A 16179-nucleotide genomic window follows, 5' to 3' on the forward strand; every position below is an offset into this window, starting at 1 on the left:
CAGCATCAGAATTCAAATTTTAAAAAGAGCTACGTCATAACCCTTTCAAGGAGCAACGTGTAATACCCGGAAACCAGCTCCAAACCACTAGGGGGCAGCATTTCACCTCTATACTTGGTCCATACTATCGACATGTAGACGCTCAGTGTAACGTTAGTCATCTGTATGTTTACTGTGATACTACCCGGGGCTTAGGGGTTTAGGTAACAAAACTACTTGGTTAGGTTTAGGAAAAGATCGACTTGGTTAGGTTTATGAAAAGATCGACTTGGTTAGGTTTAGGAAAAGATCGACTTGGTTAGGTTTAGGAAAAGATTGACCCGGTAAGGTTTAAGAAAAGATCGACTTGGTTAGGTTTAGGAAAAGATCGACTTGGTTAGGTTTAGGAAAAGGTCGACTTGGTTAGCTTTAGGAAAAGATCGACTTGGTTAGGTTTAGGAAAAGATCGACTTGGTTAGGTTTAGGAAAAGATCGACTTGGTTAGGTTTAGGAAAAGGTCGACTTGGTTAGGTTTAGGAAAAGATAGACTTGGTTAGGGTTAGGAAAAGATCGACTTGATAAAGTCTAAGAAAAGACTGACTTGTTTAGGTTTACGAAAAGATTGTGGTTTGGCTTAAAATAACTGTGGAAGTAGCAGTTACGTGACAAATAAATCAACGTTGACTTCTGGTTTCACACGGGACATGATCAGCGGCCCCCTGGTTGAAAGTCTGGTGTTATTTGACCCACCCATCCACCCCGACCTCCTCCCTTCACGGCTTTCACTGCTCTTTATATTTTGTGGTTCACGATAAGGTGAATTACATACAAATTGATTTATTGGGATATATACTCAAATTACAGTGCATTTCTTTTGTTAGGTATAGCTAAGAACAGAGTATGAGACCAAACTGTAAAGACACACACACTGACCTGGGATGACTGTGATGATCTTCATGACTCGAGGAACTGTCCTCAGCACAGAAAGTTTTCCGAAATCGACAAACTCTGTCAGATATCTGAAGCACATCATCATCATCATCATGGTTTGTTAAAACAACTACAAAAAGAATGAAAAAAACTACAAAGAGATGCAAGAAGACAAAACTCAAAACACGTACAAGGAGATGCAAAACAACTACAAAGAGATGCATAATAACTAAAAAGAGACACAAAATAACAACAAAGAGACACAAAACAACTACAAAGAGATGCAAAACAACTACAGAGGGAAGCAAAACAACTACAAAGAGACACAAAGTAACTAAAAGAGATGCAAAACAACTTCAAAGGGACACTAAAGAACTACAAAGAGACACAAAGCAACTATAGAGAGACACAAAACAACTACAAAGAAATGCAAAACAACTTCAAAGAGATGCAAAATAACTACAAAGAGACGCAAAATAACTACACAGAGACGCAAAACAACTACACAGAGACGCAAAACAACTACAAAGAGATGCAAAATAACTACAAAGAGACGCAAAATAACTACAGAGACGCAAAACAACTACACAGAGACGCAAAACAACTACAAAGAGATGCAAAACAACTTCAAAGAGATGCAAAACAACAACAAAGAGATGAAAAACAACTTCAAAGAAATTAAAAACGACTACAAAGAGACTATTAGTAAGTCCCCTAAACATGAAGTCTGTGATGAATATGTGTATATCTCATGTATTATTGATTATTACCCCGTGATGATGACCATGATGTCCAGCCAGTTCCAGGGGTCTCTGAGGAAGGTGAATTTTCCGACACAGAAGCCTTTGGAAACAACCTTTATGATGGCTTCAAACGTGTAGATGGCTGTGAACACGAGTCTGTTTAAAGACAGAAAAACACTGAAGTATTGAAATACAACAATGAATGTAAAACCAGTGTCGATCCAAAGAGAACACAAAAATAACACTCCGAGTCTGTAAAGTTATATAACATACACAGAGAGATAAAATGTTTTCACTGAAGACTTTATGTGTTTTGAGCAGTTTGTTTTATTTTGATAATCGATTAATCGCTTCACTCCAGTTTGTTTTTTCCATGTGAAGATTTGATAGATCATTTTCTATGTTAAATATCAGCTCCATCATAGCTAACCTCTGTGATCTGCTGTCATGTTGTTCACTTTGAACTCAACTCAGATGTTAAGTTAGTGAAATACAATAATCTTATGAATGAAAACACAGGTATGACAGTGATGACCTTTTATAATGTAACTCACAGTGGTGAGCTGAATCATAAAGCTGATTCATGTACAAATTAGATAGCAGAAGGTCTAATACTGATCCTCAATCAACCAACAGTCTGATCTGAACCAGCTGGAATCATCAACCCCAATAAAAAGCAGATTATTGAACAAAATTTTATGATCAACAACGTTCAACAAACAACTTTCGGACGATTTAGATTTCGAGCAAGAAATGTACAATAACAAAAACATTCTCAACACTTGTTTGTGAAGCCTTTGACCACATCTCATGGCCTTCCTTAGTGGATGGAGTCAGTATAAATATAACTTTAGTGATGGAACATCCTGATCTCCTTCCTGCTCCTCAGATGATCAATACTTTAAATATTAATGACTCCAGGATATTTCCTCTAGTTCCACCTTCAGGTCCAACTTTACATGTTTATCCTGACTGCTGATAAGAACCTAACAATAGATAAATGGTCAGGATGTTGTTTGTTCAGATTGTGGCTGTGATGCAGCCTGTACGGGACACTAACAGTTGTTAAATAGTATTTTCTACTTTTACGCTATGTGACTGCAAACTTTGCACAGATGTCAAAGTTAAAACTGAACTGAACTTTAGACCTTTTATATGGACTTGGACTTGCATTTATAGAGCACTTTTCTAGTCTTCCGTCCATTCAAAGCGCTTTGCAAACAACAGCTTTGTGAATCATAAACGACTGACACTGAGGAGAGGCTGACCCATGTTTCTGAGCCTCTTTTTTAAAACTTTCACTTCAAAATCCAGTTTTATGCTGTGAATCAAGACGTCAAGTCTTCTTCTTCTTCGTGGAGTCACATCGATACTTTGTGTAGGTGTGTGTGTTGACTCACTCAACAGACTTGCTCCACGCTGGAGGATCACTCATCATCATGAACGCACAGTTGGTCAGAATCGTTAGCAGGATGAACACACGGAATAAAGTTTTGCTGTATTAAGGAAAAACTCACTAACATGTCAAACACTGTGACACACATCCAGACGAAACACTCGATGTGAAAAACACTAAACTACCAAAAAGACACTAAATTACAAAAAAAAAGACTTGAAACTACCATAAAATAGAATTACTGCCTCACGGTTGTACGCCTCCACCAACCAGTCAAGTGTCAATTTACATCCATGTCTCTCCGAAATCTCATCACTTGTTTCATATTATCCTGTAAGACATTTCTATCAAATTGTCATAATTAACATGAATTCTTGAGTTATGGCCAAAAATGTGTTTTGTGACATCAGAGTAACTTTGACCTTTGACTACCAAAATCTAATGATGTCATCCTTGATTCTAAGTGAACAATTGAGTCAAATTTGAAGAAATTCCCTCTGGGCATTTCTGAGATATCCCGTTCTCGAGAATGGACCGGATATAAGTACAGACAACCCGAAAACATATTGCCTCCGGCCATGGCTATAGCTGGCGCGGAGGCATAAAAAAGACACAAATCTACCAAAAAAGACACTAATCTACCAAAAAAGACACTAAACACCAAAGAAAAATATACTAAACTATGAAAAAGATACTAAACTACCAAAAAAGACACTTAACTACCAAAGATACTACACTGCCAAAAAGTCACTAAATTACCAAGAAATACACTAAAACTACCCAAAAAGACACATAACTATGAAAAAATTACACAAACTACCAAAGAAACTAAACTACCCAAAAAGACATTAAACTACCAAAAAGTCAATAAAACTACAAAAGTCCCTAAACTACCCAAAAAGACATTAAACTACCAAAAAGTCAATAAAACTACAAAAAGTCCCTAAACTACCAAAAAAGACACTAAACTAAAAGAAACTAAACATCCAAAGAAACAGACCCTAATCTACCAAAAGAAGAAACTAAACTACAAAAACAGACACTAAGCTAACAAAAACACACTAGACACAAAACTACAAAAGAAAAAGACACTTAACTACCAAAAAAAGAAACTAAACTGCCAAAAAAGATACTAAACTACCAAAAAAAGGCACTAAGCTACTTAAAAAAGGCACTAAATTACCTAAAAAAAGACACTAAACTACCAAAAAAAGACACAAGGCTACCAAAAAAAGACACTTAACTACCAAAAAAAGAAGCCAAATGACTACATGGGTTGCTGCTAATCTCATGAACCAATCAGGAAGGACTGGAGTGTGACATCACAAAGGATATGAGTGAATGAGGATGTTGATGGCGATGGTCCTCAGCGGGTTAAAGGGACTCAGCAGGTAACAGGCTGGCTCAGCATTAAACCGGTGGATGATGTTTCCTTTACCGAGCACGATGAACGTCTGCAGAGGTCAGAGGTCAGAGGTCAGGCTTGTACATGTTAATGATGTCATTATTTACAGGCAGGGTTAGGGTTGGGGTTACTGAACATTGACTGAACATGGCTTCATCAGTTTTTCATGAAGAGGATGTCTCTGATGACATCATTCCTTAAAAAGAGAGAGACCTTCTGTGATTGGTAGAAGGGATCCAGCTCCTCCAATGGGCTGCTCAGGAGCTCAGCGGGCGGGTCTCCGTAGAAGAATGGGAGGGGCTTCCCGGCCTCCAGGTCACTGGCTGGTTTGGGCAGGTCGTTCTCCACTTCCTGTCAGCCAGAGAGCCAACCAATCAGAGGGGAGGACATAAGTATTAATGTTGAATTCTTATTGATTATATTATTTATTACTTCTTCTCTCCGTGTATTGATTACTTCTTCTCTAAGTGTATTGATTACTTCGTCTCTAAGTGTATTGATTACTTCGTCTCTAAGTGTATTGATTACTTCTTCTCTCAGTGTATTGATTACTTCTTCTCTAAGTGTATTGATTACTTCTTCTCTCAGTGTATTGATTACTTCCTCTCTCAGTGTATTGATTACTTCGTCTCTAAGTGTATTGATTACTTCTTCTCTGAGTGTATTGATTACTTCTTCTCTCAGTGTATTGATTACTTCTTCTCTCAGTGTATTGAATACTTCGTCTCTAAGTGTATTGATTACTTCTTCTCTCAGTGTATTGATTACGTCCTCTCTCAGTGTATTGATTACTTCATCTCTAAGTGTATTGATTACTTCTTCTCTCAGTGTATTGATTACATCCTCTCTCAGTGTATTGATTACGTCCTCTCTCAGTGTATTGATTACTTCTTCTCTCAGTGTATTGAAAACTTCTTCTCTCTGTGTATTGATTACTTCTTCTCTCAGTGTATTGATTACTTCCTCTCTCAGTGTATTGATTACTTCGTCTCTAAGTGTATTGATTACTTCTTCTCTGAGTGTATTGATTACTTCTTCTCTCAGTGTATTGATTACTTCTTCTCTCAGTGTATTGAATACTTCGTCTCTAAGTGTATTGATTACTTCATCTCACATTGTATTGATTACTTCTCTCAGTGTATTGATTATTTCTTCTCTCAGTGTGTTGATTACTTTGTCTCTCATTGTATTGATTACTTTGTCTCTCATTGTATTGATTACTTCTTCTCTCAGTGTATTGATTACTTCTTCTCTCATTGTATTGATTACTTCTCTGTGTATTGCTTACTTCTCTCAGTGTATTGATTATTTCTTCTCTGTGTATTGATTACTTTGTCTCTCATTGTATTGATTACTTTGTCTCATTGTATTGATTACTTCTTCTCTCATTGTATTGATTACTTCGTCTCTCATTGTATTGATTACTTCTTCTCTCAGTGTATTGATTACTTTGTCTCTCAGTCTATTGATTCCTTGTTATTGACAGCTGAAAGGTGATTCATGTGTTGTGGACCTGTCTGTTCTCCTTCCTCGTCTGTCGCTCCTCCTCCTCAGCTTCATTTTGTCGTTGTTTGTCCCCCAGTGAAGCCGGTGTTAGGCGTCTGAAGACGTCCGTACCAACAGGAGGCAGCAGAGATGCCACCCTGGTATTCTGCAGCGCCACCCGAACTGCACTGTCACCGAACAACCCCCTCCTGTGGAGACGAGGAGTGATACCAGTGCAACCACTTAAAACAACAGCTACTACATAGAGAAATAATTACATTATGGAAATATATTCAATGCTACTGCCGAGAAAATGACAACTATAAATAGAATCAAATATACCTGGATAACGGAGAAGCTCCACGCATGGATGTGTGTGGAGCGATGAGGAGATTGTAACCTTCCTCACATCAATACATGAAACTATTATAAAAGTCATATTTCCATCATGTTCTCCCCATGGTGGAGCTCTTTTAATATCCTTTTCTTCTTCTGTAGTGCTTTAATGGCACCGAATTAACTCATATTTGAAGGAAAAGGAAACTCTCTCTGCACACTGATATCTCAAAGCCAGTTTTTATTAGAGCATCATTTAAACCTGTGAGGTCTTCTTCAAATAAACATTCATGTGAACAAAAAAGGTGAATATATATACAACCGAAACACGACAACTCCATCTTCAATTACATCATGTGATACAAAAAACACCCAACGTGTTATGTACAGAGTATGGAGGACTGTACCTGCCAAAGTAAATAAATGAATAATAAAAATAAATGAATAAATAAATGACTCAATAAATAAGTCATTAAATGTAGCAATTAATTATTTTTAAAATGGACTTATTTATTTTTGCATTTGTTTTTTATTTACTTTATATTTATTTTAAATATATGTATTTATTTATATATTTATGCATTTATTTATTTATTGCTGCACAATTTTTGCATTTCTTTTATGCATTTCTGCCTCATTAAGCAAATGAAGGAGCCGTCACTCAACATGTGTCATCATGGGGTCATGGCTATATGCTACCTAGCTAGCCAATGGTGTTTTGTTCTGCTTATCAACTCCAGTCTTCATTCTCGGCCCCACCGCTGCCTCGCACCGGTATAGGTGTGCAGATCAACCGTCTGAAGCTGAACTGTTTCATGGATCCACCGCCAGTCTCCTCCCTGATGTTTAGCTTGTTCAGAGTAGAAACCTCCAGACCGATGTCACCAAAAACATGCCGTGCAGCCCGTTTTCTCCACCGTAGGACTCGTTGCCGTGCAGCCCGTTTTCTCCACCGTAGGACTCGGTGCCGTGCAGCCCGTTTTCTCCACCGTAGGACTCGTTGCCGTGCACCCCGTTTTTTCTCCATTGTAGGACTCGATGCCGTGCAGCCCTTTTTTCTCCACCGTAGGACTCGTTGCCGTGCAGCCCGTTTTCTCCACCGTAGGACTCGTTGCCGTGCAGCCCGTTTTTTCTCCATTGTAGGACTCGATGCCGTGCAGCCGGTTTTCTCCATCGTAGGACTCGGTGCCGTGCAGCCAGTTTTCTCCATCGTAGGACTCGGTGCCGTGCAGCCCGTTTTCTCCATCGTAGGACTCGGTGCCTCGCAGCCCGTTTTCTCCATTGTAGGACTCGGTGCTGTGCAGCCCGTTTTCTCCATCGTAGGACTCGGTGCCGTGCAGCCCGTTTTCTCCATCGTAGGACTCGGTGCCTCGCAGCCCGTTTTCTCCACCGTAGGACTCGTTGCCGTGCAGCCCGTTTTCTCCACCGTAGGACTCGGTGCCGTGCAGCCCGTTTTCTCCACCGTAGGACTCGTTGCCGTGCAGCCCGTTTTTTCTCCATTGTAGGACTCGATGCCGTGCAGCCGGTTTTCTCCATCGTAGGACTCGTTGCCGTGCAGCCCGTTTTCTCCATCGTAGGACTCGGTGCCGTGCAGCCCGTTTTCTCCATCGTAGGACTCGGTGCCGTGCAGCCCGTTTTCTCCATCGTAGGACTCGGTGCCTCGCAGCCCGTTTTCTCCATTGTAGGACTCGGTGCCGTGCAGCCCGTTTTCTCCATCGTAGGACTCGGTGCCGTGCAGCCCGTTTTCTCCATCGTAGGACTCGTTGCCGTGCAGCCCGTTTTCTCCACCGTAGGACTCGGTGCCGTGCAGCCCGTTTTCTCCACCGTAGGACTCGTTGCCGTGCAGCCCGTTTTTTCTCCATTGTAGGACTCGATGCCGTGCAGCCGGTTTTCTCCATCGTAGGACTCGGTGCCGTGCAGCCCGTTTTCTCCATCGTAGGACTCGGTGCCGTGCAGCCCGTTTTCTCCATCGTAGGACTCGGTGCCGTGCAGCCCGTTTTCTCCATCGTAGGACTCGGTGCCTCGCAGCCCGTTTTCTCCATTGTAGGACTCGGTGCCGTGCAGCCCGTTTTCTCCATCGTAGGACTCGGTGCCGTGCAGCCCGTTTTCTCCATCGTAGGACTCGGTGCCTCGCAGCCCGTTTTCTCCACCGTAGGACTCGTTGCCGTGCAGCCCGTTTTCTCCACCGTAGGACTCGGTGCCGTGCAGCCCGTTTTCTCCACCGTAGGACTCGTTGCCGTGCAGCCCGTTTTTCTCCACCGTAGGACTCGTTGCCGTGCAGCCCGTTTTCTCCACCGTAGGACTCGTTGCCGTGCAGCCCGTTTTTTCTCCATTGTAGGACTCGATGCCGTGCAGCCGGTTTTCTCCATCGTAGGACTCGGTGCCGTGCAGCCCGTTTTCTCCATCGTAGGACTCGGTGCCGTGCAGCCCGTTTTCTCCATCGTAGGACTCGGTGCCGTGCAGCCCGTTTTCTCCATCGTAGGACTCGGTGCCTCGCAGCCCGTTTTCTCCATTGTAGGACTCGATGCCGTGCAGCCCGTTTTCTCCATCGTAGGACTCGGTGCTGTGCAGCCCGTTCTCTCCATCGTAGGACTCGGTGCCGTGCAGAGCGCCCAGCGGTCCGGCGTGTGCCATTGATCTGGGCAGCAGTTCCGATGTCACGGTGCCATTGTCACTGAGAGGCGCGGCACGTTTTCTGGCAGCATCGGCCTGGAGGTTTCCACTCTGAACGAGCTAAACATCGGGGAGGAGACTATTGATATTGATTGATAGTTGATCTGCACACCTGTACCGGTACGAGGCTGCGTCACACCCGTACCGGTACGAGACAGCTCACACCTGTACCGGTGTGAGACAGCTCACACCTGTACCGGTACGAGGCAGCGGCGGGGGAGCAGCAGCATAATGAAGACTGGAGTTGATAAGCAGAAGAAGACACTATTAGCTAGCTAGCTAGCATATAGTCATGCACTCTGACCCTGTGATGACACATGTTGAGTGACACCTCCCTCATTTGCATAATGAGGCAGAGATGCATAAAGAAATGTATAAAGAAAAGAATACAGAAATAAATAAGTTTAGGGAAATAACATGTGATAACAATGACATATTTACTTATTTATTGTGTCATCTATTTATTTATTCATTATTTTTTTATTTTGGCAGGTTCCGTACAGAGGACATGTCATTTTAAAAACAATATACATCTCTGTATATATTTCATTTATTTTATCACACGGCTGTGTTGAATGCTCGATTTTGATTTGTCAATCACGGCGTTCTGCGGTCTGTAATTTCTATATAACAGACCGTTGTTATGGGTGCAGTTCTGATGTCGGACTATAATGTACAGCTAGCGGGTCATTGTTGTGAAAGAATCCCCGACAGGGCGAGGCCCTAAAGGGTGGGGCACTTAAGGGGCAATGACCGGCTTGCTGTACATTATCCCTTATTTCTATTGTCAGCGTAGAATCAGACTTACAGCTGTGACTGACCTGCTATAACAAGTCATAAGCAGTGTTTTTCAGTGTAGAATCAGACTTACAGCTGTGCAGGATGAAGTTTCAGCTGATTGGCTCTCCTCAGGAGATCTGCTCGCTCCTTCTTGTTCCTCCACAATTCAAAAAACGACATTTTTCTGCTCGTCATGGCTGCATCTGTCTGTCCTCTGCATCCACCGACAGCTGTCTCAACCGTCCTGTCTGTCTGTCTGTCTTGTTGAGTCTTCAGTCGTCTGCTGCTCGTCCTCCCACTTCACTGTATTTTGTTCAGTTCACTCTGACTGTCTGTAGGGGGTTACGTCATTACACACTTTAACACAGACACCATTCATCCGTTCACACACAAACACACACACCCACACACACCCCCACACACCCCCCCACACACACGCACGCACGCACGCACGCAGGCACGCACACACACACACACACACACACGATCATCTACTAAAACTCTCTCATGTGTGTGTATGTACAACTGTGTGTGCGATTAGTACAACTCAGCCATGCAGACACACACGCAGCCAACACACACACTTGCACACACAGAGCCGGCCCTGGCGATAAGCGAATTAAGCGGTTGCTTAGGGCCCATGCGGTTACGAGGCCCAACAAGGGTGCTTGAAATGTCCCACAAGAGAGCCTGTAGTGTCCATCAGTCTGTATCCTTCCCTCAACTGTTTTATTCCCTCTCATGCGTCTCTGCCTAAATGTCTCTTGTTGTGTTTGCTCTGCTGGTGTTTTCGTCTTGTCTGGCTGTTTTTATCTGTTCCAGTATTATTTTATCTTTGTAAGGTGTCTTTGGGTGTCCTGAAAAGCCCCACCAAATAAAATGTATTATTATTATTATTATTATTATTATTATTATTATTATTATTAGAAGGAGAGAAAAATGGAGAGAACTAAGAAAAGCCAGTTTTTCCTCGCCAAAATGTAGTGTAACTTAGCATGTTATTTAGCCTCCTTCCCGACAAACTAACATACCAGTTTATTACTAATGGATTCATTAGGTTTTCAAGTTTCATATGATACCAGTAGCTTCTCTCTAGCTTTAAAACTGAGCTGCTACAGCCTCTGAAAGACAGTCAAGTCGGTCGGGATCCTGCGGGTCTCAGAGGGCTAAAAGTGTCAGCAGCTGCAAGCAGCTTGTTTTCATACAAACAGACTTCCTGTTGCACCATATCTTCACCAGAACTTTGCGATTTTCCTGGAAACAGTGAAAGCATCGTCTCTCTCTCACACACACACAGAAGAAAAGAAACAAAGAATTTTATTGTTAGATGAATGAGATTTTGGAATGAAAACACTTTGTCTCACTGCCAACATTCATCTGTCACGCATGCACGCAGACACGCACACACACACACACACGTCTCTACGGAACATGAACAACACTTTACTGCAGTTTACATGTGGACTAAATGTAGCTGTGGGTCAGCTGAACGTGATTTCATGTTTTACATTCAGTAACATCTTCTATGACGTCCAAGTCTATAACGCATTATAAACATACTTATAATGTGTTGTAACACATTATAAAGCACTTTATAATAACTTTAAAGTTCAAGTATCATAATACTTCATAACTGCTGTCAGTTGTTATAGCGGCCCAGTTCCACAAATTCTGCCCGAAACATCATTGACTGTTGTCAACTTTACTGTTGCTGCTCTAGAAACAACATTTAGCCTAGTTATATGTATTTTATATTAATATATAAAATATATATATTAATATATATTTTATTTATTTATGTTTAAAGGGACTGTTTGTAACTTCTTACACGTATAAATCATTGGGGGGCAGTGTCCCATGCACGCTCGCGTGTGGCTACGCTGTTCAGACTCAGACTCCAACACAAACTACACGGAAGCACCAAAACTGTTGAGTTATATCTAGTGAAGCCCGTCTGTTAAACAGTGTTTGCTGCGGTCGGAGGGCGCGGGGGAGACCATAGCTTCGGTCTCCAGGGCCGGAGTCTCTGCTGTACTCTGCCTGCCTGCCTTCAGTCACACACCGCGCTCGTTCTCCTTCTTTCGTTCCACTCTCACGTGCACGCGCGCACACTACAAGAACTAGTAGCTCTGAGAATATCTAGTGAATGTACAGTGGATGTTTGTGCAGAAATAAATGCTGCAGCTCCTCCAGACCAACAGAGGTTTCCTGTGTCTTGTGAAGTGACGGGGCTCCGCAGCGAGAAATGTTATCGTCTCCGACCAAAACTACTGTGTCTCCCCTGCTCCCTCCGACCGCGGTCGGGAGGCTGAGGCAGGAAAAGCCAACACTAGGATCAGCGTTTATTCATGGAGAGACCTTCATCTGGTCAGCTAACATTACTGCCAAGCAGGTGAAATATAGAGTGATATTGTGGTTTTAGCTGACGTGTGTCACCTCACTGTTTTGAGCGATGCTCGTTCAGGTCTATGTAGAGCGAGCGCGAGCGCAAGCGTGAGCGCGAGCAACAGGACGTTGACGTTCGTTGACTTAACGGCCACAGGTGTCGCTGTCAACAAGCATTTCTGATTCTTACAAACCGTCCCTTTAAAGGTGCTAAATTCGATATTCAGTGCATGTTAGTGCATGTGAGCGTGCCCCACTGGCTAGCTCTTTCACTGTGGAGGTGAAGATGATCAAGATGTCTGGTATTATATGAGTGAATTTGAGAATTCAATTTGAAGAAGTTGCTCAACGATGACGGTAAACAAAACATATATTTATATACGTATGAACACATGTAGCGTATTTAGGACACACCACAACACCACGGCTTTCTTTGGGGTCTTTCTTTACTGTAGTGCTGTAATGATACAACATGTGACAGGGACTTCATCAGTTCACAACTTCTCCTCAGACTACTGTGAGGGAAACATAAAATAACAATGTAAAATAAATGCAAAATAAACTAAATATGCTCTGCCTCACATGTCAATTAAATTACAGGGTAAACACAGTGACTCCACACATGTACACACACAACATAAGAAAAGTACGATGGAGTATTAGGGCCACATTGAGGAAAAAAAAATCAGAGATTTCGAGAATAAAATCATAATATTACGAGAATAAAGTCATAACTTTACGAGAAAACAAGTCGTAATATTAAGAGAATAAAGTCCCAACTTTACGAGTAAACAAGTCATAAAATTACGAGAATAAAGTCATAAATTTACGAGAAAACAAGTCGTAATATTACGAAAATAAAGTCTTAATTTTATGAGAAAAAAGTCGTAATGTTACGGGAATAAAGTCGTAATTTTACGAGAAAAAAATCGTAATATTACAAGAATAAAGTTGTAATTTTAAGAGAAAACAAGTCGTAGTATTACGAGAATAAATTCATAAGTTTTACGTGTTATTTTAAAGGCAAAATAGAGCAGCGTGCCTATGTGAAAATGAGGAACATGAGCATCTTGTGAAGTTATACTTTATTAAAGGTTTCACAAATAAGGAAATACTTAATCTTTTGGTACATCAGCACCACATTATCATCAGTATCAGGACCTTGAAAAGATTGTGCAAGAAACTGCATTTGATCCGAAGAAATAAACCGAAACAAACAGCTGCTACCCGTCCAGAAGCAGGCTCAGGCTGCTTTGTCCTCGCGCCCGTTTTGTTGGTTGCTGGTAATATGTTTTCCTAATATTATGACTTTTTTTCTCGTGAAGTTATGACTTTATTCTCGTAATATTATGACTTTTTTTCTTGTAAAGTTACGACTTTATTCTCGTAATATTATGACTTTTTTTCTTGTAAAGTTACGACTTTATTCTCGTAATATTACAACTTTTTTTCCTCCTAAATGTATGACTTTATTCTCGTAATATTAAGATTTTTTTTCTCGTAAAGTTACGACTTTATTCTCGTAATATTACGACTTTTTTCTCGTAAAGTTTCGACTTTATTCTCGTAATATTACGACTTTTTTCTCGTAAAGTTTCGACTTTATTCTCGTAATATTACGACTTTTTTCTCGTAAAGTTACGACTTTATTCTCGTAATATTCCGACTTTTTTCTCGTAAAGTTTCGACTTTATTCTCGTAATATTACGACTTTTTTTCTTGTAAAGTTACGACTTTATTCTCGTAATATTACGACTTTTTTCCTTCTAAATTTACGACTTTATTCTCGTAATATTACGACTTTTTTCTTGTAAAGTTACGACTTTATTCTCGTAATATTACGACTTTTTTCCTCCTAAATTTAGGACTTTATTCTCGTAATATTACGTCTTTTTTTCTCGTAAAGTTACGACTTTATTCTCGTAATAAAATCTCAGATTTTTTTTCCCCTCAATGTGGCCCTAATACTCCGTCGTAGAAAAGTAAAGGCACACCTAACATTCGTTTTATGCAAATTCCACAAGAAAACTACATTTCCCATAATGCCACAGGTCGGGCACTTCAAAACAACACAGTAGGGAACAATGCGATGCTAACTCTGCAATAACTTTAAAACACCTTGCAGTACAGATTTCCACTTTATACATTACAACTATCTTCTATCATTCTTTCAGAATATAGTAACGGTATCGTGTATTAACACTGAAATGACATTTATAAACGTAATTCTCCGTCAACATACCTGTTTCTGTCAGCTCCAAACACACTGACTGACATCTTCATGTACCACAGTTCAACAGGGGGGTTCAACAATGAAAATACTCAACATACTTACATGAAAATAAAGGATAGATTATATATTACCCATTTTGTTTGTGTTGAAAACAATTTCACGACATTGTTTAGATTAATCTAGCATAATCCTACAATATTAAATAAAATTGTAAGAGTACTAGAAATCCGTACCCCCCCCCCTCTCATTATTGGCAGATGGAATATCCTGTTTTTGAGATTTCACAAGAACAGCTGGAATACCAAAACACACCATCACACACACATATGATGAATATTAATGCCATATACTGAGAGAATATTCTGTTTCCCTGAATAGTGGAGCAGAAGTTTCGTTGCCAACCTTACAAATCATTTTTGCAGCAAATAAAGTTTATGAAGATTGGAGGGTATTTTCCCAAACTATGTTTCCATAAATCAAATAGGGATAGATCAGGGGTCAGCAACCTTTTACTATCAAAAGAGCCATTTTAGGCAAGAAAAAAAAATCTGTCTGGAGCCGCAAAACATTTGAGCATTGTGATGAAGGTAACACAGTTTATAGTCTAAGTATATAGTATATAAGTCTAATGCGGTGAGGGCCAAAGTGCAACTGTACTACGGAGTATTAGGGCCACATTGAGGGAAAAAACATCTGAGATTTACAGAATAAAGTCAGAATATTACAAGAAAAAAGTTGTAACATTACGAGAATAAAGTCATTAATAAAACTTTGCTGTTTGTTGATGATTCCCAGGGAATTCATACTTTTGTTCCAAATAAGATTAATATGTTTATACCAATTGAATTTCTCAGTGTTTCTACTGACACACTATAATAATCCAGAACATACCTCCTTCTGGAGAATATTATGGAATTTGACTTTTTAATATTTAGATTTAGAGAGCTTATTGAGTCTTGCAGCCACTGAACAAAATGGGAAATGAAAATTTACAAACTCACGAAAAATCCCTCCATCCTCTTCCTCTTATCCGGGTCACGGGGGCGGCAGGCTTAGCAGGAAATTCCAGACGTCCCTCTCCTCAGCAACGTTTTCCAGCTCTTCCTGGGGGACCCCGAGGCGTTACCAGACCAGACCAGGCCAGATTCTCTCCGTGTTCTGGGTCCACCCCGGGGCCTCTTACCAGTTGGACGTGCCCAGAAAACCTCCAAACCTCCAGTATTGACAGGGTCTCGGAGTATAAATACCTCGACATCTGGCTGGACCCAAAACTTATGTTTCAATTTCACATTGACACACTTGCCAGCAAGCCATGACAAAAATTTGGACTGCGGGAGGAAGCTGGAGAACCCAGAGTAAACCCACGCTAACCTGCACGTCTTTGGAATGTGGGAGGAAACCTGAGAACCTGGAGTAAACCCACGCTAACCTGCATGTCTTTGGACTGTGGGAGGAAACCTGAAAACCTGGAGTAAACCCACGCTAACCTGCACGTCTTTGGACTGTGGGAGGAAACCTGAAAACCTGGAGTAAACCCATGCTAACCTGCACGTCTTTGGACTGTGGGAGGAAACCTGAGAACCAGAGTAAACCCACACTAACACGGGAGAACATACTAACTCCACACTGAAGGGCCCCAATCCGGGTTTGAACCTGCGACGATCTTGCTGTGAGGCGATAGTGCTTACCACCGCATCACCGTGCCGCCCTTGTTTATTGTTAAATAAAGATATACAAACAGGTGAGCAATGTAAATGTGTTCAGGGTGGTCAGTAACTATAAACAGATACATAACGGACATATTAACTGGTTTTAAATAAAGAGCAGTGCACTC

The 16179-nt window shown here is 41.1% G+C and overlaps 1 protein-coding gene across 3 annotated transcripts in view; it reads right to left on the bottom strand.

Annotated features, from left to right (window-relative positions):
• The window catches only part of LOC119486565 (sodium channel protein type 4 subunit alpha B-like), a 33297-nt gene extending 23155 nt beyond the window's left edge, over window positions 1-10142 (bottom strand). For 2 of the 3 annotated variants that reach the window (XM_037766741.1, XM_037766740.1), the window contains exons 1-7: window positions 9819-10141; window positions 5967-6147; window positions 4667-4804; window positions 4384-4502; window positions 3053-3142; window positions 1680-1808; window positions 913-998 (exon numbers count right to left, since the gene is read on the bottom strand). In XM_037766741.1, coding sequence (XP_037622669.1) covers window positions 913-998; window positions 1680-1808; window positions 3053-3142; window positions 4384-4502; window positions 4667-4804; window positions 5967-6147; window positions 9819-9922 — 847 coding nt within the window. In that variant the 5' untranslated portion in view covers window positions 9923-10141. Of the gene's footprint in view, window positions 1-912; window positions 999-1679; window positions 1809-3052; window positions 3143-4383; window positions 4503-4666; window positions 4805-5966; window positions 6148-9818 lie in introns of all 3 variants that reach the window. The other variant, XM_037766742.1, reaches the window with a different exon arrangement.
• Between the last annotated feature and the right edge of the window lie 6037 nt (window positions 10143-16179).

Source organism: Sebastes umbrosus, chromosome 4 (genome assembly GCF_015220745.1).
Source record: "Sebastes umbrosus isolate fSebUmb1 chromosome 4, fSebUmb1.pri, whole genome shotgun sequence".
Taxonomy (NCBI): domain Eukaryota; kingdom Metazoa; phylum Chordata; class Actinopteri; order Perciformes; family Sebastidae; genus Sebastes; species Sebastes umbrosus.